Source organism: Artibeus jamaicensis, unplaced genomic scaffold, assembly GCF_021234435.1.
Source record: "Artibeus jamaicensis isolate MK-2021 breed Jamaican fruit bat unplaced genomic scaffold, CSHL_Jam_final scaffold_1964, whole genome shotgun sequence".
Classification (NCBI taxonomy): Eukaryota; Metazoa; Chordata; class Mammalia; order Chiroptera; family Phyllostomidae; genus Artibeus; species Artibeus jamaicensis.
This window is the reverse complement of record NW_026522030.1, coordinates 22,835,021-22,862,865: the sequence shown is the minus strand read 5'-3', so window position 1 is coordinate 22,862,865 and position 27,845 is coordinate 22,835,021. Positions and strand designations below refer to the sequence as shown.

The 27,845-nt window shown below is 47.1% G+C and overlaps 1 protein-coding gene across 2 annotated transcripts in view; it reads left to right on the top strand.

The window, feature by feature from the left end:
• NFX1 (nuclear transcription factor, X-box binding 1) overlaps positions 1 to 18,735 on the top strand; it is a 67,244-nt gene extending 48,509 nt beyond the window's left edge. For both annotated transcript variants that reach the window (XM_037151606.2, XM_037151604.2), the window contains exons 15-24: positions 2,588 to 2,667; positions 5,753 to 5,980; positions 6,731 to 6,804; positions 7,808 to 7,909; positions 8,460 to 8,501; positions 14,018 to 14,116; positions 14,691 to 14,757; positions 15,903 to 16,048; positions 16,729 to 16,833; positions 17,997 to 18,735. In XM_037151606.2, the coding sequence (XP_037007501.2) occupies positions 2,588 to 2,667; positions 5,753 to 5,980; positions 6,731 to 6,804; positions 7,808 to 7,909; positions 8,460 to 8,501; positions 14,018 to 14,116; positions 14,691 to 14,757; positions 15,903 to 16,048; positions 16,729 to 16,833; positions 17,997 to 18,069 (1,016 nt within the window). In that variant the 3' untranslated portion in view covers positions 18,070 to 18,735. The remainder of the gene's footprint in view (positions 1 to 2,587; positions 2,668 to 5,752; positions 5,981 to 6,730; positions 6,805 to 7,807; positions 7,910 to 8,459; positions 8,502 to 14,017; positions 14,117 to 14,690; positions 14,758 to 15,902; positions 16,049 to 16,728; positions 16,834 to 17,996) is intronic.
• Positions 18,736 to 27,845: the final 9,110 nt, after the last annotated feature.

Sequence of the window (27,845 nt, the reverse complement as noted above, 5' to 3'; positions counted from 1 at the left end):
TCTGGGGGGGAGGGGTCAAAGAGGGAACAATGCCACTTGCCCAACTCATGCCCTGCTTTCAAGATACTGGCACTTTCTCCTGCTACCACAACCCCACAGGTTTTTACAGCCAGAAGATCTGAGGCTTTATTTTGCCTACACTGGAGCCTTGGGTTGCATAGTCCTCACTCTGCATTTGTTCCTCCCAGTTTATCCACACATAAATATGGGACCGCCTAGTCTGCCAGCCACATGTCCTCTCTGCCCCAGCTGCCTGTCTCCGCCCCTCCTACTGGTCTGGATGAATGTTTCTTCTTTAACTCCTTGGTGTTAGACTTCCATACAGTTCGATTTTCTGTTAGTTCTGGTTGTTATTTATTTTTTAATTGGTGGTTTCCTTCCCTTGGTTGGTGTGAGGAGGCAAAGTACATCTAGCTACACCTTGTTTTGGCCAGAACTTTTTTTTCCCCTCTCTCTTTATTTATTTATTTGATTATTGTTCAAGTACAGTTTTCTGTCTTTTTTTCCCCCTTTTAAAAAAGTTTGTTTAATTGTTGTCCAAGTACAGTTTTCTGTCTTTTATTCCCATCCCCCCAGTGCTCCCCGCCTCCCTCCCATTTCCATCCCCCTTAGTTGTTGTCCATGTGTCCTTTATACTAGTTCCTGTAAATCCTTCCCTTTTCCCCTGAAATTCCCTCCCCTCTCCCCTCTGGTCCCTGTCAGCCTGTTCTCTATTTCAGTGTCTTTGATTATATTCTTCTTGCTTGTTTGTTTTGTTGTTTAGGTTCCTGTTAAAGGTGAGATCATATGGTATTTGTCTTTCACCGCCTGGCTTATTTCACTCAGCATAATGCTTTCCAATTCAGAACTTATATGTTTATTTTATAAAAAGAAATAAAAGATAAGTCAAAGGATTGAAATATCATTTACGTCATCTTTTAGAGATTTAACTTAGTTTATATTTTGGGGACCTTTGTTCATGGGCAAAATATACCTTTGCTTTTTTTCTTTCTAAAATAAAAGTGGGATTCTACTGAATTTACTCTTTTCAACTAGCATTTTTCTTTCTTCCTATAATTTAAGCCTCTCTCCTTATCAGTGAATGTTTATTATAAGTAGATTTTTCAGTGGCAGTGGAGTGTTCTGGTTCATACATGGACCATACCTTATTCAGTCTCATGTTGCTGGATGTTTAAGTCGTTTCCAGTTTTTCTCCGATAGTCTGCTACTTAGGCCTCTGCTACATATTATCACCCATTTTTTCATATCTGTCCAGTCTAGTCACTGGCTTTACGAGGGTGTTCAACCTGCAACCTGCGGGCCGCATGCAGCCCAGGATGGCCGTGCACGCTGCTCAACCCAAAATTGTAAATTTACTTAAAACATTATGAGGTTTTTTGTGGTTATGTGTCACAATGTATTTAATATGTGGCCCAAAACAACTCTTCCAGTGTGGCGCAGAGACGCCAAAAGGTTGGACACCCCTGCCTAGAACCATATCCGGCCCATCGTTCATTTACCAAGTCCCCGAGGCAAACCTGAAATTACCCAAGTCACCAGATTTGATACTTACAGAAGTTTGGCCATCCGATTCAGACTGACTAGGCCACTACTTCCCAATTTTTAAGTTAATAGAGCAAACCAGAGTGAAGTAAATTCTTTATGAAGTGAAAAGTTCCTTCCGTGGGGACCTTAGGATGGCCCTCCCGGCTCAGTCTGCAAGCCCCTGCTGTGGCGTTCACACTGGCATAAATTAAACGCCCAAACCAGTACTCACCCACTCCCTCCTTTGCACCCTTTTGCAGATGTTACAAATGAAGTCCAAATCCGGCTGGTTAATGTCCATAGTATGAACTTAAAACCATTTGTGAGTTTTATTTTTTAGCCTTTTTTGTTCAGCATTCATTTAACTTTTCTTGAGTATTTGTTGTATACCCAGCATGGTGTCAACCATGAAGGGAGGTTTAGAAAAGATGAAAAAAGAGCCCATTATCTTGAGGTTCATATGTTCTCCTTGAGAGGAGAAGGATGGTAATTAAGTGCACCTGACACAACCAACCATTGCATGAAGATGGGCTGGATAACAGGGCAGCAACCATCTGCGTAAGAGCTGAGACATCAGCCAGTGTGAGAGAGCTCAGGGCAGGGCGTGGTCGGCTAAGAAGGCTTTGTTGTAGAACAGGAGTTGGGATGAACTACCTCATACTGGCAGCGAGGAAACTGAAAGGAGTCAGCGAAAGCATGTCAGATGGATGAGTAACAACAGTCTCTGAGCAGAAGTGAGCAGCTGCTGTGTGGGGCAGGGCCAGAAGAATGACTGAGTGGAGTGGGCAGACCGTGGGGCTGTGCCGCAGGAAGTGGGGCAGGAAAGCTGCCTCCCTCTCTGCTTCTGGGCCTGGTGTGTCTGTCCGCCTCAGTTGGGTTTCTTCTCTCACTCATGGTTATCCTCAACACTTGACATAAAGCCAGCCACTTTTTACTTTCCTATGACCATTTTTAAAGTGCTCTAAGTTTAAAAGTTCCCTGTCATATGCCATTATGACATGTGTACTAGTTAATGTGGCTTTATTTAAACACTATTTCTAATTTTACCTTTCTCTTTGTACAGTATATCATTCTTGTCATAGCGAAGAGAAGTGTCCCCCTTGTACTTTCCTAACTCAGAAATGGTGCATGGGCAAACATGAGGTGAGTTTTCTCTCTTGTGTTTACTATTCCAGCCAGGGATTTATTTTTATTGAATTATTTTGTTGTTAGTCTTACTGTTTCTCAAAGTTAACACTGTCAAGAAGCACAGGCTTGCTATTGGCACTTTTTTTCTTGTTCTTTTTTAATTAAGGTATAGTTTGCATAAAATAAAATTTACCTTGTTAGTGTACAGGTCTGAGTTTTGACAGTACTGTTCATCCATCCGTGTAACCACCACCACAATCAAGATGTAGAACCCTTCATTCACCCCCCAAAAAACATTCGTGCCCCTCTGCAGTTATTCTCCCCTGCACTTCTAGTCCCTGACAACCAGTGATCTGTTGTCTGCCCTATTAGTTTTGCCTTTTCCAGAATGTCACACAAATGAAATCATACAGTCATTAGCATTTTGATTACAAAAAGTAAAATTTAGCCAGTTGGCCTTGAGAACTCGGGTTGTTTTCCGAGACAATTTCTAGGTTAACCAGCAAGGGGAGAGGTTACCAGCCTGGGAAAAAGTGTTACAGTGAGAGCATCCCAGGAGTTGGGGTGGGCTCCCCTCCAGCAGCCGCCGTTTCTTCTCTGTACGCCCTACGCAGCTTCCCTCCTGACTGCTGGGCCCAAACGCCTCCTCCAGCCTCACTGCACCTCCACATTGCCACTGTCATGGAGGACAGGCATCCTTGTTCTTCGCCTCTAAACTTTATTTGAAGCTGTTGACTATAGACCCTTGGAACACTTTACAAGTTTATTTTTAAACAGGCATATTCATGGTAGAGTTCTGCTACTCAGAAGGAAATAGTCTTGACATTCCAGTGTGTAGATTACCAGTCATTTGTGATACACATTTTCTCCTACTCTGAAGATTACACTGTTTTGTAACCTGCTCTTCTTATTTCATAACACCTTGGCCAGCATTTCTTGAAACTCTTGATGTTTGACATTTATGACAACATACTTTCAGTATTCTTATCTTGATAGACATATTTTTTTCGTTTATTTCCTGCGAGTAGTTATGAAGTCATAGTCCTTAGTATTTATTCTTCTTTTATAAACCTTTTATAAGATTTCACTTATTTATTTTCAGAGAGAGAAGGGGGAAGGGGAAGGGGGACAAATCCTCATTGATGCACAAGAGAAACATCATTTGGTTGCCTCCTGCATGCCCCCAACCAGGGACCTGTTCCCTAACCCAAGCATGTGCCCTGACTACTGGGAATTGAACCAGCGACCCTTCAGTCCACAGACCGGCACTCAATCCACTGAGTCACACCAGCCACGGCTTCTTTTATAAATCTTACTTCCTCTAACAGTGACCACTCTTAAGACATTCATGTCTTATCTTTGTGTTGATGGCTTATTCACACTTTAGTCAACAAATATTTATTGCATGCCTACTATTGGTTAGGTAAAGATTAGGTTCAGGTGATTCAGAAATGAACAAGACAGTTGTGTTCCCTGCCCTGTGGAATGTAAGTACAAAGTACTGAAGGGGATACAAGGGGCCTCTTCCCAGGGATGACGATATTTGTAGAGAAAGTAACAGCCTAAAGGATAGTGAGAATATAGCCAACTCATGTGGGGAGGGGACAACAGAGGGCACATGCAAAAATTATCCCCAGCACTCTGGTGGTAGAGTAGGTGTTTAATGGTTGGGACCTACAGTCCACTAAAATACTGGTTCCAAAGCATTACGAGCATGTACATCCTAGACTTTGGAGGTCTCTGCAAAAGTAGAAGTTATGAGCCCTGGCTGGTGTAGCTCAGTGGATTGAGCGCGGGCCTGCGACGTAGACGATCGCAGTTCGATTCCCCGTCAGGGCACATGCCTGGGTTGCAGGCCAGTTCCCAGCTGGGGCCAGTTCCCAGCAGGGGATGCACCAAAAAAGCAACCATACATTGATGTTTCTCTCCTTCTCTCCTTCCCTTCCCCTCTAAAAATAAATGAATAAAATCTTTAAAAAAAAAAAAGAAGTTATGTGTCACTAGAGTCAGAGTATATGACTCTGTTTTGAGGGTTCTTGAAAGAATTTGAGTGATTATATAAAAGTAACCTTTGGTTCCACAGGAATAAAATTCCAGCATCTTTTTCCTGGAGTGAGGAATCCTGGAAGGAGGCAATTTCTAAGAAAAAAATGAGTTTGGAGTTACATGGCCTATTGACTCTTAATGTTTTATATAACAGAACTGTCTAAAGCTGTGGAGACTGTGAGCTAGGAGATATGAGGGAAGTTGAGTATTTAATTACATAAGAGTCCTGCAAGCAGTTTTGAAACCATGGGCCATCGGTGCCCCCATTCTAGGGGGTTGTCTGTCAACTCTGCCCTAGCTGTTTGCAAAGGATGGGAAACATTGTCTGAGGATTTCAGATTATCTTTATTTATTTTTAGAGAGGGAAAGGGAGGGATAAAGAAAGGGAGAGAAACAGCCATCAGTTGCCTCTTGCAGTGCCCCAACTGGAGACCTGGCCCACAACCCAGGCACATGCCCTGACTGGGATTTTAACCCCTGACCTTCTGGTTCTCAGGCTGGTGCTCAATCCACTGAGCCACACCAGCCAGGGTGGTCTTGGCATTTTTAAATATTGTGTATTTCGGGCCACGAGACTCACCTAGGTTTTAGAGGAGGAAAATGAGGAGGAAATTTTTGAAGCAAAAAATGTGGTAAAATATTTAATAACATAAATAACATAATATTTCACCAATGTAAATGTAAACAACAGCAGCATTAGCCACCATTGTTTCTCCCAAATTGGGGGGCCGGTGCATCTTACAGTCCAAAAATGTGGTGCTCATTAGTTGTGTGGTTTCATGTGCTCGTTACTCACCTTGGGAGGTTTAAGTCCCAAGTCACACTTGGCTGTTACTACAAATCGTTTTGGGTCCTAACAAGCATTAAATAAGGTTCAAATTCGATTTATTTTCAAACTAATCTTTCAGACTAAAAATCAGCTTAATTTTTTTCAGGTAAAAATAACTTTTAAAAAATGTTCTTTTTGAAAGTTTAAAAATGTTTAGCTAGGAAGTTAACACTCACCCCAAGTCCTACATGGAGATGAGAATCTGATTGCCTCTGTCTCTCCTAGTTGCGTAGCAACATCCCATGTCACCTGGTTGATATCTCCTGCGGATTACCCTGCAATGCTGCACTACCGTGTGGGATGCACAAGTGCCAGAGGCTCTGTCACAAAGGAGAGTGTCTTGATGAGGCCTGCAAGCAGCCCTGCACCACTCCCAGAGCTGACTGTGGCCACCCGTGTATGGCACCCTGCCACCTCAGCTCACCCTGCCCTGTGACTGCTTGCAAAGCCAACGTGCGTATTCCTGGCTCCACGTGGGAGGTTGACTGTGATTCTGGGGCTGCTGCTGAGTTCAGAACTGCCTGCAGCAGTGCCTGGGCATGCATCCTAATCAGAGGTCTTTGGTTGCAGGGAACTAACTGCAAGTTATGTTGACAAGAGCAAGGTGGAATAAATTGAATAGGTCTGTCAGCCCAGCTTGAGATGGCCTTTTAAATATATGAGGGTCTGTTTTGTGCAAGATGTTGTGCTGGGTGCTGGGGCTACACCAGTTTACAGGAGACACGTGGTCCCTTTAATTAGATGGGACAGATACTCATTAATTACTCAGGTCATTATGGCAGCGGTGTCATGAAGGAGTATTAGACCCTTGTAGGGGGAGCTACAAGAGTATGTGAGGAGGGGACTAACCTGGCCCCCTGCAGGCTTAAGTAAGGCCCTCTGAGGAGGAGAAAGCAGCGGAATAAGGCAGAGTCGGTTAGGCCTTGGCTGGTCCTGGGTCAAATGTGTACGTCTGGTTCCGTGGCAAAACCTCCATTCTAGGCCCGTCCTCTCAGGTGGGATTAAGGACTGGACTAGTTCCCAGAAAGGGGCATGTCAGCTATTACGCAGTCAGGGTACATATGTGGTTAACTTCATCCTGGAGGGCAGCCACTCTCTCTGTTCTCTGCCAAGGGTTGATTTGAAAGACGCTTTTAAAATGAAAGCTGTCTATTCACATGGTTTCCACATGCTAAAAGTCGCTCCATGTCAATCTTATTTCAGATTGAGCTGCAGTGTGAATGTGGACGAAGAAAAGAAATCATGATTTGCTCTGAAGCATCCAGTACTTATCAAAGGTTAGTGCTACCTAAATGTTAACAACTGGTGAATCTAGGCAAAGGGTGTATATATGTTGATTGTAGGATTCTTTCGACTTTTGGAAAAAGTTGGAAAGTTTTTAAAGATTTTTATTTATTTATTTTTAGAGAGAGGGGGAGGGATAGAGAAAGAGAGGGAGAGAAACATCAATGTGTGATTGCCTCTTGTGCACCCCCTACTGGGGACCTGGCCCACAACCCAGGCCTGTGTCCTGACTGGGAATCAAACTGGTAACTCTTTGGTTTGCAGGCTGGCACTCAATGCACTTAGCCACACCAGCAGGGTGGAAAGTTTTTTAAATAAATTTTCCTGAATTTAGTTTTTAAATGCAGTGGTTAAAAGCAATGATACTGCTCTATGTATCTTTCCTTTCTGAACTTTAATATGTAAAGTAACCTCTTTACTTCTATTCTTTCCTCTCTCTTTCCCTTTTGGTCTTATTATACCATGAGATCACACAGAGGGTGTCCGGAAGTTGCATGAATTGCTTTAATGCCTTACCACTTGTGGTGGTTACACTGATAGGACCAAGTCCTGTGCTCCTCCGACTGGCTTTGCAGCCTCCTGAAATTTTGGGACCTGTGTGTTCGTACAGGAATCTGAGTACAGAGGTGGAGGTGTTAGGGATGGATGGTTGTGTATATCTGATTGTACGTGAGATGTGCCATGGAGATACAACTTCAGGAGTATGCAGACATTAGAGTGTCTGTGTTTGAGTACCCCAGCGTGCCAGGCATTGGCCCGGATGTGCAAGGAGACACTGAGGAGTGAGTTACCTCCTCCTTTCCTGTGGAGCTGGCTGCCTAGAATCTAAATGAGGGGATGTGACATTAATGTGTGAATAGTAATAGATGGGCTTTCAGAGCCACACAAATTGTTGAATGGTAGATACGCCTTGAGAGGAGTCTTCTGTGTGCCTAGTATGAAGAGGTTCTTGAGCAACTGCAATGCCTTTTCTTCCTTTTTTTAAAAACACTTTAGAAGAGCTGCTATTTCCATGGCCTCTAAAATAACAGACATGCATCTTGGAGATTCAGTGGAGATCAGCAAGTTAATTACCAAGAAGGAAATTCACCAAGCCAGGTAACTTTTTAAATGTGCGATTATGCCTTTTTTTTCTCCTATTAGGCTTAATTTCCAAAGGGCAGGAACATTTCATTTATTTCAATTTCCCACTGTAAAGCCTTGTATACAGAGTAGGTGTTTAACAGATATTTGATATTGAGTCACACCCAATCCAGTCCAATGAATCCTACTCAGGGTATAGCTGAAACTAGAGGAGACTTTCCCAGGCCTCATTCTAGCCGGTAGCCAGAGGAAGTAGAGGTGTAGATGTGTCCAGCCCGACCCACTGGGAAACAACCAGAGTGGTAGCTATGTCAGCATGGGGAAGCGGGGCTGTTAGAGGGACACTGCAAGCATTTGGGGGGCTGTGCAGGCAGGGGGTACTCTGAGGCCCTTCTGAGGATTCCTAGACTTTGACAGGCCAAAGGCCTGCCCACCTTGGGAGGGACCTCATCCAGCCATCCTCTGGCCTAGAGGCTGCTGTGTTCCAGGTTGACTATCTAAGACTTATTGCTGAATAGAAACTGTGAGAACCATGACCTGACTTTATTTTCATTTGCTTCTCAAGGCTGGAGTGTGATGAGGAGTGTTCAGCCTTGGAAAGGAAAAAGTAAGTAGTGTCAGCTGCTGTTTATCTAACTGTCCTTGAACTCTGTGAAGTTAATGGAAGGGAGCCACTCTTTAAGCAGTCACTTGTAAAGCAGTCTTCTGCAGAGCAGACTCGGCATCTGCTCTGAGTCTTTTGCTGCTATTGGAGAATAAGAGAAATGTGATCATCAAGAATTGAAGTGTCTAAGGATAAACCACTTAACATGATTCAACATATTTCTGAAACACGAGCTTATGTGGTTTGGGCATGGCCTAAACATCACATGCCACAGCATACTTATTCATGACTAAGACTTCCTGATTCCACTGGAGATAAGAGGCTTAACATTTTTTAATGAGCTTTTATGTTGAAGTGTGACATACACATACATCAGAAGTAAACCGATCAGTGAGTCATCACAAAGTAAATACAGTGTTGTTATAAGCCCCACCAGGTCAAGAAATGGAAAATTACCAGAACCCTCTGTTGTACTTCACAAAGCTATAACCTCTATCCTGACTTCTCACACTTTAGATTAGTATTGCCCGTTTTTGAACTTTCTATAAGTGATGAAATCATATAGTTTGTATTAGTTTTGCCTGGCCGCTTTCCTTACCTTTGTGACGCTCATTCCTGTTGTGGCAAGTTAGCAGCACCTTGTTCATTTTTATTCCCACGTATTTTAATGTATCATAATCTGTTTCTCTTTTCTGTGATTAATAGACATTAATTAATCTGGGCTATTACAAATAATGCTCTGTAAGAACATTCTTATATTTGCTTTGCTGCGTATGTATTCATTTCCATTGGCCATAAACTTAGGAGTAGAATTGCTTATTAGTAGGACATGCATGTGTTCAGCTTTCGTCAGTTCTGCACACCGTGTCCAAAATGGTTGGACCGAGTTGCACTCGCACCAGCAGGGCCATCGTTCTCACTGCTCTGCCCTTTCGTTAGCACTTGGAAACATCAGTCTTTTTCATTTTAGTCCATTCTCATAGATGTCAGTGAGCTTTTAACTTATATTGACCTGATGACCAGTGAAGTCGAGCCCCTTTTTGTATGTGTAATGGCCGTTTGGGTGTCTCTCTGGTGACGTGCCTATTTAATCTTTTGCATATTTTTAAATTGCGTTGTCTTTTCTTTTCATACTAATTAGTAGGAGTTCTTTATATATTTTGGATGTGAGTCCTTTGTTGGTTTTAAATATTGTATTTTCTCATACTTTGTGCCTTTAACTTTTCACTCTCTTCATGATGTCTTGATAAACAGAAATTTCTGATATTAAGGTAGTCCAGGTTATCAATCTTTTCCTTAGTGAGTAGTGCCTTTTATGTCCTGTTTAAGAAATATTTGTCTCTCTGAGGTCATGATGTCATTCTGCATTATTGTCTAGAAGCTCAGTTATTTTACCTTTCACATTTAGATCTGCAGTTGACCTGGACTGATTTTGTTGTTGTTGTTGTTGTTGAGCACAGGATGAGAACAGTTTGTGATTCTGTGTTTTTCCGTATAAATCCTCATTTGACCAGTACCATTTGTCAAGATGTTCTTTGTTCAGTGCTCTGTAATACTATTTTTTAAGAGAGAGGGGAAGGGAGGAAGAGAGGAAGGGAAACATTAATGTGTGAGAGCTACAGCCATCAATTGCTTCTTGCACGCCCCCAACTGGGCACCTAGCCTGCAACTCAGGCCTGTGCCTTTACTAGGAGTCAAACTGGCAACCTTTCAGTTTGCAGGCTGGCACTCAATCCACTGAGCCACACCAGCCAGGGCCAAATATAACAAGTCTTAATATCTGCTAAGTATATCTCTTCAAACATGTTTCTTCAAGATTGTCTTAGCTATTCTTGGCCTTTTGCATTTCCACTTAAATTTTAGAATTAGCTCATTAATATCTACCCCCCAAAAAACCTGCTGGGATTTTGATTGAGATGGTATTTAATTTACAGATCACTTTGAAGTATAGTTAATGTTTGTTGCCCTGGACTCACAACCTTACTAAATTTACTTCTTTCTTTTGTTCTTTTTTTGAACTTTGAATTGGGTTTATTATGATTGAAGGACAGCCTTTATGCATTGATTCAGCTCACATATCACCTGTGAGGTGGACAGCTTACATTAGATACTAAGGCTGGTGTCATCAGTTGGGAGCCCAGTCTTGGAGACTGCACATGCCACCATGGTGGCTGGGTCCCCAGAGCTCTGCCTTTGCTTTGCCTTTGTAAGTCACTGAGATGTAAGTGTGTGGGCCCAGGGACAACAGAAAATCAGCTCCCAGCCAGGCTTCCACATGCACCTCAGTTTCAGGCACGGTACTCACATCCAGAGCTGGTTGTGGGGCTTCCTCTCCCTCAGACATGGGGGGCCCCATCATGCCTGTGGCATTGTGGAAGCACAGCTCCCTGACAGGGCCCACATCCACTGAACCCAAGGCTGCCGGGTCACTGGAGGAGGGTTAGGGTGGTATAGCTGGAGCCCTGGGGAGCATCCAAGGTTGGGGATCAGTGCAGGAGGCCCATAGATTTACTTATTTCTAATAGTTTATAACTTTTAGATTTTGCATGTATACAATCATGTCCTCTTCTAATAACACTAGTTTATTACAATGGTTATACTTTTATTTCTTTCCAATTTTTAACTTTTTTTCTTGCCTTATTGCACTGGCTAGGGCCTCCAGTAAAATATTGAATGGAAGGTGATGATGATCGATATTCCTGACTTACCCCCAGTCTCATAGGGAAAGCTTTAAATATGTTTACTACCAATGAAATACCAATAAATATGTTTGCTAGATACCTCTTATCAGATTAAGCAGCATTTATTCAGTGACTAGCAGTCTTTCTGGTTCCAACAAAGATTGATTAAAAAGGATAGCCCTGTAAAATGTTAATAATTGGGGCATTTAGATGAAGGGTATATAGGAGTTTATTATAATATTCCTGTAACTTTGAAAATTTTTCAAGATGAAAAGTTAAACAGAAACAAATGCAGACAGAGTATAATCTTGTTTTACATTGAAGTTGAACTTTCAACAGTTGTTAACAATATCTCTTTAAGTGGCTACGTGTGTAGAAGGTAATATGATGGTTCATAGCATTGCCCAAATTTCCCTTGGTTTGGCCCCTGTAGTAACTTTGTAATAACTGCTGTTCAAAACTCTTGCCCTTTAGAACCACCAGTCACAGTCTTCTCAGCTGCAAAATGTGAACTAAGAGTCCTGAGTATTCAGAAATGCTGTAGTGAAAACACAGAAGGCCTCCAAAAACATGGAGATGACCTTTAGTAGTTTGAGAGACAGTATTGTATCGTAGGTAGAGCCTCAGAGCTCTAGAGTCAGAGTGCCTGGATTTGAAGCCTCGCTTCACAAATCACAACGTAGCTCTGTGAGCTTAGGCAAGTCACAGATTCTCTCTAAGCTTTGATTTTCTTTAAAAGTTGTGAGGCCTGGCCAAGCAGCTCAGTTGTTTAGAGCATGGTCCCAATATGCCAGAGTTGCAGGTTCAGTCCCAGTCAGGGCACATACAAGAAGCAACCAATAAATGCATCAGTAAGTGGAACAACAAGTCAGTGTTTTTCTTTCCCTCCCTCCCTCCTTCCCATCTTATCTCCTCTACCCGCAAGATTAAAAAAAACCCAAAACTATAGAAATGGTGACAATAATAGTACCTACTTCCCAGAGTTGTGAGAATTAAAGTATTAAAACTAAGGATGAAACAGAAAGCTCTTGGCACAAGCCTAGCACACAGTAGGTGCTCAGTACCTGTCACTTATTGATTAAAACTGGCTCTCTCTTTCTGAAAGCCTTTTCAATTTCTCCTCAGTCTTAGAGCAATGACATAATGACTCTCACTATATACTCCTTCTTAAATACCCACTGACCTAAGAGGAAAGAAAGGAATGCAAATCTAAAAGAAAAATGCCATCTGAAGTTGCAGTATATACTTCACTGCAGATGAAAAACTGGCAAGCCAGATTTTCCCGCAGATGTATATTATTGGTGTTTAAATTTGAATTAGTGGCTGACTAATCAAAAAATCTCCCCCTGGGAATTCTCTTGAAAATTTGAAAATTAAGCTTTTCTTGGAAAATTGGAAAGTCTAGCAATAGTCAACAGATTGTTAAGTGCATTAACCTTGCAAGAGACCCCTGTCCCAGCGCAGATGAAAATTGCACTAAGTGCTAAGCCAAATTTTATCTATCTTTAAAAAAGGAAAGTAAGACATTAACTGGGTGTTGGTGCAGTGCCGTAAAATCCATCCACTGTGGGTCAGCTCACAGATGGGCAGCGGTGGCGGCCAGTTAGACAGCGATGACCGAGGGTCTGTGCTGCATGCCATTTAGCCAGGTAATCCCACACCTGGAAACAGTTTCCAGAGAAATAATCCTAAAAGCTTTTTGCTCAAAGGTATTAATTGTGTCACTTATAATAGAGAGAAACTGGAGAACTGTTAAAGAAACCTAAATGAGGAATGTTCAAGTAAATTGTGGCATATACATAATTGGAGGATTATGCAGCTATTAAAACAGTATGTGTGAAAATCAAGTAGTAATGTGAGAAATGCTAATCATATAATGATAGGGGAGGAGAAGATGGAAAGTTTTATATACTCTGATTACAGTGTATTTATAGGGGGGAAATCTGAAAGGAAATGTCCTAAAATGAACTGCTTAATGTTGCTCATGAAATTCTTTATTTTTCAGACTTTCTATATGTGGTATAATTTTTATTTACTTATATTTTTAATTCTCACTTGGGGACATATTTATTGATTTGAGAGAGAGACATTGATCTGTTGCCTCCCACGTGCACCGTGACCAGGGGTCAGACCCGAAACCAAGGTGTATACCCTGACCAGAAATGGAACCCACGGCCCTTTTGGTGTACGGGACGGCACTCCAACCAACCGAGCCACCCAGCCAAGGCGTGATCCTAATTTCAATATTTATAGGGTTACTTTAAGTATCTGATGTTTAGGTACCTCAGAGATACTTTATGTATCTGATGTTTAGACACCTCAGAGAATGTCATTTCTCATTGACCATTTCCAGTGCTCTCAGTCCCCCAGCCTGCCCTACACCGAAAACTCCAAGTCCCCAGTGTCAGCCTGTGGCTTGCTCAGACCTGTCTTGTTTATTTTCTTCCATAAAGACAATACCGTATCTTGTCTCAGGTTGTTATTCTTTCCTTAATAATTAGAGTGCCAAATCAGGTTTACTGAAATGAGGTCATTAAGTATAAATAACTTAGGACATGCCCTGGCTGGGTGTTTCAGTTGGTCAGAGTGTCGTCCTGTACACCGAAAGGTTATGGGTTCAGTTCCCGGTCAGGGCACATACCTTGGTTGTAGTTTAAAGCCCCAGTTGGGGTGCAAATGGGAAGCAACCAATCAATGTTTTTCTCTCTCTCTCTCTCTCTAATCAATAAACATATCCTTGAGTGGAGATTAAAAAGAAGGAGAACTTAGGACATGGTGAGCCCTCTGTTATTATAAGATAGGTTTCCTTTTATTTACATACCTCTCTCTTACTTTCAGGCGGTTAGCAGAGGCCTTTCATATCAGCGATGATTCTGATCCTTTCAATGTACGTTCTTCAGCATCAAAATACAGTGACAGTTTGAAAGAAGATGCCAGGTATGTAACTTATTACCTAGTTTCCTAATTGTAGTTTACAAGCACGTTTAGTCTTTTAAGACGTAACTAATACGTACTCTACAATTCACCCAGTTGAAGTGTATATATCTATTACAAGAAATTACATGATGTTTAATAAAAAACTCTTCTCTCAGTTTCTCAGAACTATTCCCATGAAGAACTGAACTTGGGGGAGGAGGGAAAGGGCCCCTATGGTAGGAGTTTGGGTCTCCCTGGGGCTGGACTAGCCTGAATTCTCTGGCCGAATCCCACCTCTGTCCACCCAGGTCTCAGTGACAGGGGTCCTCATTTGGGCAGTAACGGCCCTGATCGTCCACCTGTCTCCTGGCCCTCCAGTGGCTACTTCTCCTTCCATCTTGTCCTTTCTCGTACTGTTTTCTCTTTGTTTGTTTGGGGATGGTCAGTGTTCTGTTACCTGACAGTCCCTGACCTCTCAGTTTTCTGCCCACATTGTCCACTGTCTGCACTTCTCAGGTGGGGCGGGGGGTGGGGGGCAGGAGGGATTTTCAAAGAGCAGGAACACATGAAGGTAACTAGTGATTTTTCATTTCAGGAAGGACTTGAAGTTTGTCGGTGACGTTGAGAAGGAAATGGAAGCCCTTGTGGAAGCTGTGAACAAGGTTGAAGTCAAAACACCCAATTGGACATGTCTCTAAGGCCAGCTTAATAAAAAATCAATTCCCAGAACACTGGTGGTGTAGAGTAGTTGTAGGAAAAAGTTCTTTTTGAGGACCCTTATATTTCCCCAAAGCCCAGCCTTAATACTATCTGCAGAAGCCCTGTCCTGGTTTGGGAAAGCTATCTATAGTCAAATTACATGTAAATAAAAATCCTAGCTCAGTGCCTGAGAATGGGTGAAGAAACTCAGGTGAAGGGTTTCAATAGTGATAGCAGAATGAATGTGTGAAATAATTAGGAGACATGCTGGGACCTCAGATCTCTGAAGGGCTGTTGTACCACAGCACACACTGCCCTTGGGTAAAGTTTAAAAGGTCAGTGACTAGACTTGAAGGGCAGTGGCACAGACTCCTTCAGCGTTCTCAACAAGAGAGAGGGGCCTCTGCCCTGGAGGCAGCTGGTGCTGTTGAGGAGTAGCTTTAAGCAAAAAAGAAAGCCTTGTAGTCAGAAGCAGCCAGCCGCACGGTGGCTCCCTCTTCATTCAGCGGGGACTCCGAGTGAGGTTGAGCTGCTGCTTCAGCTTCCTACGTAATGAAGGGTTTCCTTCCCACCATCTCTCTTGCCCCTTCCCTTCCTCCCTTCATTCCCATTTCCCAGCAGGACACTAACACAAAGGAACAAACAGAATCAGTGTTTCTCTCCTAACTAGGACACCTGAGCAAAGGTGTTTTTCTGCCTGTGTGTCTGTATTTTGCACATTCATTTTTAGTGCAGAACCTGCTTTTATAGGAAGCGAGGTTTTCTTGTTTTGTAAGTCTTAAATTTAGTCATTTCTTGGGACTCTCACTTACAGCCCTCTCAGGAGGAACCACTCACTGTCAGTGTCAGTCTTAGTTCATTTACCCTCTGTCCCTAACCCTGGCCAGCTGCCTCTGCAGGGCTCACAAGCCGGAGAAGTGCAGCAGCCCTCGTCCTCCCAAACCGCTAAGCTTGCTTGGCAGTCAGTCAGTGAAGTGCTGTTCACTGGAGGCCTCTAACACTGTCACCTCTTCCTGACCCAGGCTTTTGTGGTTGGGGGAAGGACCTTTGTAAGCATATGCTCTTTTCAAGGTGATTTTATCAATCATTCTCTTTTCCCTTAATCCAGGGAAAGAATAGTAAGAAGAGCCACTGCTTCCCTCCCATGAACAGAGACCACCGCCGGATCATCCACGACCTGGCCCAAGTGTACGGCCTAGAGAGCGTGAGCTACGACAGTGAACCGAAGCGCAACGTTGTGGTCACTGCAGTCAGGTGGGTTGATCTCGCCATCACAGGAGGGACTGCGTGGTGGTGCACACTGGACCTGGGTAGCAGAGTCTGTCAGTATTCGCTTTCCCTACTTCCTCCACTAGAAAACTAGTTGGAAAGTCAGCTTCTGGGGCAGCCATTCTGAGACGATCGAAAGGTCCACACCAGACTGCACAGCCTCTCTCTGCTCAGATTCACATCAGTCACGGGGGCAGCATTCCTGGGGCTGAGGGAACAGACCCTGAGGGCCTGGGTTGGGTACCTGCCCATCGACCCTGTCCCTTTTGCCCTTCCGTGCTGGCATGATGGAAACAGAAAGAATGCCGGACTGTGAGTCAAGGCATTCCCTGTGAACAGTGTTTGCCTTCGGAGGAAACTGGGACAGTAACTTGAGAGACAGGAGGGGCAGGGAGGACTTAGGATCACCATCAGAACCTGAGAGAATAGCAAGAACTTCTCATCGAAGAAAACACATGTGTGAGAAAAAGCAGGTAACAGTCCCAGCAGAGCCGGGTGACAGGGACGAGGGCTAAATGAAGGGGGCCACGCCCAAGTGGAGACAGGTCATGTCAAGAGAGTGAGGCTCAGTAGCATCATAGCGCTGGAGTCGCAGACAGATACCCAGCTATCTGCCTGTGTCCACAACAATTCTCTTTTTTGTTTTGTGTTCTAACTTCCATCAGGGGGAAGTCCATTTGTCCTCCTACCACGCTGACAGGGGTACTTGAAAAGGAAATGCAGTCACGGCCTCCACCACCTATTCCTCATCACAGACAACAGTCAGACAAGTAAGGATTCTTCAGCTGCTGTCCAAGGGGCCCTGTCTGTTCAGAACAGCCGGCAGGTCTGAACTGTTGGGCTGCACCAGCCATTAATGGCCTTCCGCAGTGAGCCTTAGGGGACTGTGCTCAAATATATAAGGTTTGACTGGGCGTCAGACACATTTGTCATGCCGGTGGGGTCCCAGTTTGATGCTTGTTATGCCCACTCACTCACTCTTGGGGGGAGCAGTCCCTGGACATAGTATCCGTGGTGTAGATGGAGTCCCTGGGGAGTGGGTTCAGCTGGTCACACCAGCTGATTTAGGAGCCTCGTGTGGTTCACAATAGTTATTCTGGGCGAAAGCGGGATTGGAAGCGAATTTGGCAGTAAAGAGGGGGACTTTCATGTTTTGCTGTACTTCCATATGATTTGAGTCATTTTCACAACAAACACAGGTATTCATGGTTTAAAGAGAAGAGAAACCACACTGGCAAGCAGCAGCACGCTTGCCAGGCGTTTTCTCAGGCAGGGGCAGGGCAGGAACACCGTTCGTCCTTCCCCACCTCTCCCTTGCCAGGAGGGAAGCTGGCTGCCCTACTGTGTTGGAGCAGCACTGCTGAAATCTGCTTGAAATGGCAGGGCCCCTGCTCCTGTTGTGGCCCTCCACGTGGAAGGCCTGACAGTTCCCCCTACACAAAACCCCTGGGACCAGATTGAGCAGTGCATTGTTGTCCACCGGACACAGCTCCGGCAGGAGCGTCGAGGCCGTTTAGCTCCCCGGTGTCGGCCCTGATCATCCCTGGGAAGCAGGCAGCCTGGACTCCCGTCAGTGCAGGTTGCCTGTCTACATGGACAGTGGTCTGGGAAGTGGGTGGAGTGTCCAGAACCACCCGGACATAACCATGGGTAGTCATCAGCCTGTTTATGCCATGCTGTCTTTTTTCTCCTTTGCTTGCTTTATTTTTGTTTGAAGCTGTATTGTGGAAAATTTTTGGAGTAAAGAAAATAATGTTAATATAATGAACCCCTGTGTGCCCATCACCAAATTTCAGCAGTTTTCAGCTCATGCAGACCCCACTACCTTATCAAAGCTTCATCAATGATGAGTCAGCCAATCCTGAACTTTCTAAAGACCTGAATCTGTTTACCACAAAAAGAAAAGATAGATCATTCTTTCTTTGCTTTTCAGGAACCCTGGGAGCAATAACTTACAGAAAATAACCAAGGAGCCTGTAATTGACTACTTTGACGTCCAGGACTGAGAAGCTCAGGATGCACTTAGATGACAGAATGATTGGGTGTGGTGGAGACTCGTTTGCCAGCAGATAAATCATGCTTGTTCCCAACTTCCTGGTGGACTCACAGCCTCACATGCTGTCTTACTTATATCGATGTGTCCAAGGCATGAGTGTGTCAGAAATCCCGTCCTCTAGTCCCTCTCTATACGACGCGTCTCTGTGTGGCCAGGTGTTGACTGCACGGTCACTGGTAACTCAGTCGTGTGTTTGCATAGGCTCCTCACACTCTCCCTGTGATTGCTTGGGGCTGCAGGGGGACATTGGACGTGGTTTGGACAAACCAGAATTTTAGCCCGAAACTGGCTTTATGGCGCTTGGTCATAGCTTCAGTTGCCCCAGTTACCCATCCTCCTGAAAATGCCTGCCACATCAGGTACACCTCCCTCTCCTCATCCAGACTGATCAGTCTTTGGAAAGGCACAAGCAAACCTCTCGGTCTGAAATACCAAACGTCGAATTGGTACACCAGATCTGGAATCCCACGTGTTGCGTTGAACCCAGCTATCTTACCTGAGTCTTTTGCCAAAAACTCGCATAGACCTGTCTGGCTGAACTTACTTCAGTGGTTCTCAGCACCGTTAGTTCTAGACCTAGCAGAGGGGTTGGGTGGCCTTACAGAATTCCGTTTTCTGGAGTCCATGGAGCAGCTCGTGCCACATCACGGAGCCTGTCAGGTGACAGTCACCTTTAGCCATTGCCATGGTGGGAGAGGACATAGAGCAAGCTCCATGTGCCAGGTTTACACTGTGGCCTCTAAGTATGACCAGTGTAGCCCCAGCACCTTCTCTCTGGTTGAGAGAGAGTCTCAGGTAAACGGACTTTCCCTGTGTTGCTTTCTCCAGGCCTGCAGCAGCCGCACGGGCTCGCCCTATCTCCGAGTGCTGGGCTTCTGTTTGAATAGTCAAAAAAGTATGTGGACAGCCCGGTGCTTCTCTCAGCAACCCACTGGAGGCATTCTTCGGGCTTCTTTAAGGCAGGTGCCTCACCAGTTACATTAGTTTGGCCCTCTAGCACGGGGGCCAAACTTCCAGCAACTTCCTTCTGCTCCAGAACAAGCCCCAAGCCCCAGAAGTAGCAGGAGATTCAAGAAATTGTTTCACAAAACCCACACTTAATTTTCATAGAGTAGGGCCACCCTTTGGTCCTGGCCCAGACAATCCACCTTGAAAGGCATCAGGTACGGCAGTGGAATAAATAACTGGAGGGAACGGATGAACTACAAAGCCACCTTGTCTGGGCCCGTTCAGCACAGGGGCAATGGTTAAGAGGCCCACACGCATCTGTTACTTCCCTCAATCAGTGGTCCAGTGGGTGAACTGTATGCTGAGAGCATCTCGGAATCAGCAGGAGGCAGGAAACTTGACTTCAGGTTCCAGCTCTGCCATGTGACAACCTGCCACTTGGTGGAATGGAGGTTATCAAACTACCTCACCAGGGTGGTGGTAAGGACTAAATGAGGTAACACGTAGGGGTGCCTGATCTATCATAGGTATTGAAGTTTATAAAAATTATACTTGATATCTGGAAAATATGCAGGCATCGTGTTCCTCCATAATACTAGCCAAGTAAAAGGTTAGGATGCTACACCGTCCTCTTCAGGTGAAGGCTCAGCACCACCCTTGTACTAGGGCCGAGCAGTGGGGAGCAGTTGTGGCCTGCTTTTTAGTTACTGATCCAGTACGGGCCACACACCTGATCCAGTAGGGAACTGGTTGCCTACCAGCACAAAGAGGTCATTGGTCCTGTTAAAAGCTGAAGAGGCAAGCGTACAAGGACTGGGTTAGCTGGTGCTTGGGGAAGGGCAACAGGAGGAAGCATTTGAGCTGAGTCTGGAGACAGCAGGCTGCTATTGGGAGGCAAGAGGCCTGCCATGTGGAGGTACAAGGCGTGAGACAAGCCGGGGGTGTGGCTTGTGGTGGGTATGAGGAAGGAAGGGGCCTTCAGAATGAACAGACAACTGGAAGGACAAGGGATGAAGCTGGAGAGGTAGACAGGTCAGCTTGAGAGCCATGGGGAGCCGCCGAAGGATCCTAAGCCGAGAGCGGCTGGCCTGGATGTACGATCTAGAGCAGGAGGCAGCAAACCTTCCTGTAAGGAGCCAGGTAGTATTTCAGGCTTTGTGAATCTTGCAGCAGCCAGCTGCCAGTGTGGTGTAGAAGCAGCCGCAGACAACACACAATTGAATGAGCACAACTCTGTTCTGATAACAATTTTATAGATACTGAATTCAGAATTTCATGTAATTTTTACATCACAAAAAACTTTTTATTTTGCCAAACCTTTTAAAAATGTGAAAACTATTCTTAGCATGTGGGTTGTACAAAACAACAGCAGGCTGCATGTGGCCGTGAACTTAGGTTGCCCAGGGACTGGGGGACTAACAGGTAAGAGGCCCAGCCAAGATCTGGGAGAGACCCAAAGGAGAAGATCAGAGTAGTGGGAGTTGTTGTGCAAAGAGGGAAGAGATTTCAGGAAATCATGAGGTAGGCTAGGGTGCAGGGATCAGCAGAGAGCTAGCCACCCCCTCAGCACCAAGGGGACCCCAGACCCCCCCCTCAGCAAAAGGAAGCTGCGTCTCATTCTCCAGCGAGCAGTGGCCTGAGCAAAGCTCTGGGTGAATGTGGACTAAAGGAAAAGACACCCCTCCCCCTCCACCCCACACACGGAGGGAGCGGTGAGCACCAGGACTCCAGTTTGTGGCCCACCAAGTATTAGGTGGTATCTTCACTCCGTGTTCCAGCCCCACACTTTTCAGCAGGAGTTTGTGGGGCCAGAGCTTTCCAGAGACCAAGTTCTTAACCTCTGGAATTGCCTCAGGCAGGGCTGACTCAACACTGGTGCCAGCCTGGTGTGCGGAGCAGGGCTGTGTGCAGGGCTGAAAATGAAAGCAGCCCTCCAGATTGCAGGTCTGTGTGAAGCGGCTCTGGATGGTGTCCTGGACAGGCCTGGGACAGGTATCAGGGGCGGGAGGTGCTCAGACAGAAGGTGTTGAGATTTAGGTGTGGGGAGGACCTACCACTGTGCCACCTCTTCCAACACTGGGCCAGAGCTTCACCTCAGACCTGCCTTCTGTCACACGCATCGGGGAAATTCTCCCAAACTCCCCTCTGGCCTCAGCACAGATACCTGTCATGGGTCTTTGAGCTCACAATTCCCAAAAGCATTCCCTTAAGCCAATCCAACCCCAGTGTACCAAGGCCCAGACAAGGAACAAGGCTCCAAGGAGCCACACTCCTGTGCGCCAAGCCAGGACTGGCATCCAGGCCTTGGGTTCCCAACCCAGAGCTGCCCTAGGCCCGGAGAGGCCTGCATCCTCGGGATAAGGTGCACCGTCTTCCCCAAACAGAATTGCCTAGGTGTCCGTCTCAAGGCCCAGGATGCTCTGACCCCAGGCTTCATGCTGCACACACAGCCTCCTGGGTCCTGGGTGCAGAGAACCCAGCTGAGCTGCTAGGATATGCCCAGTGCTGCCTCAGCTCTTTCTGTGGCCGTGCAGTTTGCTTCCAGTGTCTGGCCATTGCTCTCCTCTCTGTTAATGGGTAACAGTGTCTGCTCGTGCATTGCCCCGAACCATTGGGGGGGGGCGGGTAGCACAGTCAGGCCTCTGGAGCCTGTCCCAGAACTCTCTGAGGGAGGTAGCTCACTTAGGGGGAAGGAACAGCTGTCCTGGAGTTGCTCTGATAGGGGCTGGGGCTTTCAGTCACCACCCCCATACTCCACCCTCACCCACCCTGAGCCTGCCACGTGGGTGAGGGAGTCAGAAGTCTCCACATGCCCACTCTTTCCCAAGTATCTCTCCTGACCTCTTACTGCGTGCCATGCACTGTGCTCATCTTCTCCTCAAAGCCCCATGAAACAGTTATTCTTAGTAGCCCCACTTCACTAGTGGGGAAGCTGGTGGTTGGAGGTTAGGTCCGACCCGAGATCATTCAGTTAACAATTGGGGAGCTGATACTCCTACTAGGTCTCACTCAAAACCTGTGTTCTCCACTACGCGGTCAGAGCAACAGCGACTCACGGAGCTCACGCTGGAGTCCCTGGGATTGCACGGCCCGTGAGGTCAAAATAAGTAGGAAAGCTCATACTCTACCAAATCAGAGAACACCAGCAGCCCCCAAAGATGAGTGGCCACAAGGGGGCAGTATGTATCCTGAAACAGGAAACCTAGGGATGGGGTCGGGGAGCGTATACTTTGCATCAGGAAAACTTTTTTTTTAAAGATTTTAATTTACTTATCTTTAGAGGGGAAGGGAAGGAGAGAGGGAGAGAAATATCAGTGTACAGTTGCCTCTCATGTGTCCCCTGCTGGGAACTGGCCCACAACCCAGGCATGTGCCCTGAGAATTGAACCACGATCGTTTTGTTCGCAGGCCCATCTTCAATCCATTGAGCTATGCCAGCCAGGGCAGGAAAACTCTCAATTTAAAACTTTTTAGAAGTGTTCATGACCATTATCTTTTAAATGTATCTATCACCTTTTCACTTTTTAAAACACTTTCTCTACTAGTTGATATACAGTGTAAGCATGGGGGATGGGGGGAGCATGAACCATGCAGGTATCCGAAGGAAGAACGTCCAGGCAGAGGGCACAGCCATGACAAAGGCTCAATGGAGGAAACATTCTGCACACCATGAAGGAGAAACAGCCATCAGGCTGCAGGAGAAAGGAAGGGAGAGAGTAGCAGGGGCCCCAAGGCTGCTGGAAGGCTGAAAGGCAGAGGAGTGAATGTTAGGTGATGGCTCACTTTCTGAAAGGATCGCTCCAGCAGCTGTAGAGCTGATTCAGAGCGAGGGGAGAGGCTGGGAGACCAGCCAGCAAACCACAGCTACACTCCAAGAGAGAGGCGACAGTGACTCAAACCCGGCGTGGTGGGAAGTGGTTGGGTTCCAGGTACGTTTTGCAGGTTAACACCTATAGGATTTGCTGATAGCTGCAGTGTAGGGTGTGAGAGAGAGAGGAGTCAGGGATGATGACTACAGAGTTTTTGGCCTGAGCAATGGGAAGATGAATTGGCCATTCGCTGAGACAGGAGTGTGGGAAGAGCAGGCTTGGTGGGGGGTGAAAATCTGTCCAGGTGGTTGTACGCGGGAGTCCAAAGTCCAGAAACAGAATTGGGATGGAAATCTAGTTTGGGGAGCTGTTGGAATAGAGTGGTATTTGGTGGCTGGTGAAACCATGTTGGGCTGTAGGTGGTGGAAGAGAAAAGGTCCAAGGACTGTATCCTGGGCTCTCTATCATCTGGAGGGCAGGGAGCTGAGCACAGGCCAGGAGTCCAAGCTTCCCAAGCCAGCGCTGGGGGCTGAAGCTGCAGGGAGTCGTGGGGTGGTCTCTGGATTTTTCCTCCAGGTGTCCTAGGAGAGTGTGGGCTTCTCTTACCTGCCCTGAGCCATCTGAACGTCCTGAGGCCCCAGAATATTCAGACTCTAGGGCCTGGGGAGATGATGGAACTTGGCTGCCTCCTCCCCTTTAACTATCCCTGAAACATGGGTGCTCCTTCGAATGCCACCCTGGGCTTAAAATCTCTCTAGCCCAGGCCCATGTCTTTCCCTGGGTATCCCACAAGTAGCTACGATTCAGCATGTCCAACCTCCAAGGTGTTTCCTGGTGGGTCCACACCTATCCGGTCTCCCTAGTCCTACCATTGGGCCCCCCTCAGATAATTTTCTCTCTAATACCCCTTAACCTGGGACCAGAAGCCAGGACACAGGTAGGGGAATGTGGGACCAGGGGAGGGCAGAAACATTTTTGCTGGCCTTGGCAGGGCTGTCCTAGAGACCTGTTGTAGCTTTCATCTGAGGAATCCTCCTTATGGGTCAGCAGGGGTGTGGTTGGGTGTCCGGAGGACTCAAACGTGCAACCCTAGGTTTATTGGCATCATCTGTGGGCCAGAGTAGGCCTGGCTGTGAGCTGTGAGTCTCCTCTCAGCCTCTGACCCCACCGCTGAGCCTCCAGCCCCTTCCTTTTGCCTCCCTCCCTCCCCCCTTCCTGTAGTGAGACCTGCCTCCCCCCCGCAGAGACCCCCTCACCCTCTGCCCCAAGCCTTGATCTCACCTCTCCGCATGCCTGGTCTCAGTTCGCCCTACCCTTCCACTGTCCGAACCCGCCTTCTCCCACTGTCCCCTCCGTCCTTCTGTTCCAGCGACGGCTCCTCCGTGTTCCCACTCAGGACCTTAGCACTGGCCGCTTCCTCAGCCTGCTGTGCTTCCCCCCCAGGCACCCACATGACTCACTCCCTCACCCCCTGCGGGTCTTTACTCACAGTCACCTCTCAGTGAGGCCTCTGTCTTCACACCCCACACACTTACCATCCCTCTTCCCTGCTTTTCCTCCTTAGCACGTATCACTAACACACCACATGTTTCGCCCAGAATGTCAGCTCCGTGAGAACAAGGCCTTTCGTGTGTCTTCTCTGTGTCTGAACCCTCGGCACTGGGATGGTGTCTGGCGTGTTGTCGGCTTTCAGCCAGTGTCTGTGAAGACAGTGGAAGGGGTCTGTGTTCTGCGTGTAGATATGCTCTGTGACCGGGGTCAGGGCTCGTGTAGCCTGCAGGGTGTTATGGGTAACGGGCCTAGTGCAGGTCTGTGACGGCACAGTGGCCTGCAGGCAGGGCTTCTGGAGTGACCTGCTGGCTGCCAGGGCACCAAGGCCACCTTCCAGAGACATGAGGATGGCAGAGGGCGAAGTAGTCAGTGAGGACAGAGGGGCGCAGCCCTGGAGCCCATACCTGCCTCCCCCACCTGTGACTGAGCACTGTGAACAGCACGGTCCTCCTATGACTGTGCTGTTCTGAAACACCAGGAATTAGAAAGGACGCCCTCTTCGTGTTCACAGAGCCACCGAGGCTGAGAAAGAGGACAAGACGGGCTTGTCCGGGGTCACAGAGAAACGCAGCTGCTGGGACCTCCAGCCGTGGGCCCTTCCCTGGTCACTCCCGGGCCTGGTTCCCTGGCCGAGCTCCCCCAGCACAGAATTCAGGCTCAACCCTCTCCCCTCTCCCCAGACCCCGTAATCTCAGCAGGTTCCAACCCTCCATCTTCCCACCCCTGTTCTCATGCTACAGCTATTTCTTCTTCACCTTTTAAAATATATGATACATGCAAGTATATATCACAGTTATATGTTATAAAGCGCAATCATATAACAAACCCGTAAATTTTCCCCCAACTCCAAAACTGGAAGATTATGAATAGCTTGCACCACGCCCATGCTCCTCCCCATCTCATCTCCCATTTCTGTGACCTCATATCCCTGGAAGAATCATCTCTTCTTTTCTTCCTTTAAACAGGTAGTCATGTTCATATTCTCACTTCTACAAATACTAATGAGGTTTATAAATCATAAATACAGTGGTAGCAGTTTACACATTTGATACCCTTTCACACAAGGATTCAGTAAACAATAAATATAATTTGCCCTCTTCAAAAGAAAAAAGGACTTTTTCGAGAGTACGTTCATTAAAGCTGGGGACAGTGAAACAAGGAAGGACCGAGGCCCAGAGTGGCAACTGGAGAGACGTCAGGCAGGGCCGCCTTGGCTGCCTAGAAACGTCATGAAAAGCAGTGGGCCGAGGCGGCGCTGCTGTCAGCTCACTGCGAAGTCAGAGAAAAGGGGGCCTTGGGGACAGGCTCGGGGGTCAGCCCGGGACGCGCTGCTGCTGCCCTCTGCTCCCCTGGTTGCAAGTATCGGCTCCCGGGATCACTGTGGGGGAGGGGGGAAGGGGAAGACGCAGCTCCGGGGGGGGGGGGGAGTGTGCCCTTCTTTATTTATTTCTACGTAGTTTTATCACATCTGTTTGCCTGAAGAATATGTTACCTCTCTGCTTGTTTGTCAACAGCGTACCCAGTGTCTTACTGTATACAGTCTCCTGCGTTGCTTTTTATGCCTCCAGGCTTTATCTGTGCTGTGGCGGGTGGCTGCGGTGCCTTACTGTATTCCCACGTGGCTGGACACGGGTCGTTCCAGCGCCCCCTCCTTCGCCAAACCTCTTGGGGTGCCTACTCCACCCCTCGGCGCCACCTCCCAGCTGCGCACCCAGGGCCCTGCTCGCTGACCCCCGCACTGTCCCCCCTTCACTGTTCCGTGGCCCCAGCCCCAGAGCCACAGCTCTTCAGTCTCCACCCCGGCCCTTCCCTGCACCACAGACTCTACAGGCAACTTGTTTCATGAGCACTTATCTGTGCCAAGCACTGTTCTCAGCAATGTATGTGTTTTATTTCATTGAATATTCACAGCAACACAAATGGTAGGAAATTTTACAAAAGAGAAAAAGGAGGCCCAGAGAGGCTGAGTAACTTGCCCAAGACTACACACCTCTTGGCCTCCATGTCCGACACGCAACTCAAGTTCAATATGCCCGCATTACAACGTATGATCTCCCTTTCCAAACCCGTTCCTCTCCCAAGCTCTGCTCTCAGTGGGGACGCCTCCAGTGTCCCAGGCCCGAGCCAGAAACTGGAAGCTGGGCCTGACTCCTGCCATGTCGTCCCCGACTCCTTCATTCAATCCAGCCCAGGTCCTGTGGGTTCTACCCACCAGGACCAACTAATTAGGTGCCCTGCTGCCCCTGCAGGATGACTGCCTCCCACCACACTCCGTGCAGGCTCCGGTCTCCTCCTTTTCCACCAACCTGCACACAGCAGCTCAGGTGGACTTTCTAAATCTCCTCTCACCTCCAGAAGAGTGCCGGCCTCCTCTGCCTCCGGTCCCCTCAGCCGCTCTAACTGTAAAATGCAGCGCCCGGCCCCAGAAAGTATACCCCGGCCCCAACTCTTCTGTGTCTCCTCTTGGCCTGGGCTTCAAGGTATGAGCCCCACAGCCTCCATGCGGCCCCTCTCCACCACTTAGGTTTTCCTCCTGTCTCTTTAAACTGTGCTCCTTGAAGGTGGGGACCCAGCCTCATCCACTGCAGCAACTCCTATGCCCAGACAAGGCCTATGATACACAGGAGGTGCTCGATAACTGCTGAAAGGATAAACGCACAAGCAGTGACAGCTACCACAAGTGATGCTGGCTTCCGAATCCCAGAAAGCAGGGTGATTCCTGGCGGCCCGCCCCCCACCCAGCCTCGGGGCCTGTCCCCCTGAGCCCCATGAGGCTGATTCCTGGCTCTACACCTTTTAGAAGGATTTCCCTCTGCACCTTTCTTTCTAACCCTGGAATTTCTCAGTGTGGAAGCGCCCTGGCACCAGGAGGAAGGAGAAGAGTCTAACCCCTTATATACTTTCAGTCTGTCTACATCTGACATGGTCAAGGGTGGGGGCAATTATTGCTCCCAAGGGAGAGAAAATTGATTCTTGGAAGGGGAAAATGAAAAAGATCTTACTATTTTTGTATAAAGCACAGATACTCATAAAATATATAAATGAATATACAGTGTATCTGTGGTATTAAAATATTATGCGATTTTTAAAAAATCTAAAAGTCTTCCAGGTGAGGCAATAATGAAAAACAAACAAACAAACAAACAAAAAACCTCCTATCTACACACTTGGACCTGGGCCGTAGTCCATTCTGGTGCAAAGGCCAGAACTGAGGGAGAGTCTCGAGTCCTATCTCAGGGCAGCTCCGGGTGTCCCCAGAGCTGACCCCCCACCAGCTCGCTGTTGTCCTTTCCCCAAACCATTCCTTTCCTACCATGTGCCTGAAAGTCCACTGTTCTGTGCCTGGCATCTTTCTAATCTCCTGTTCTTCCTGTTGGCCCTTCTCCACAGCTCCCCTAGGGGGCGCCCCAGCTCCCAG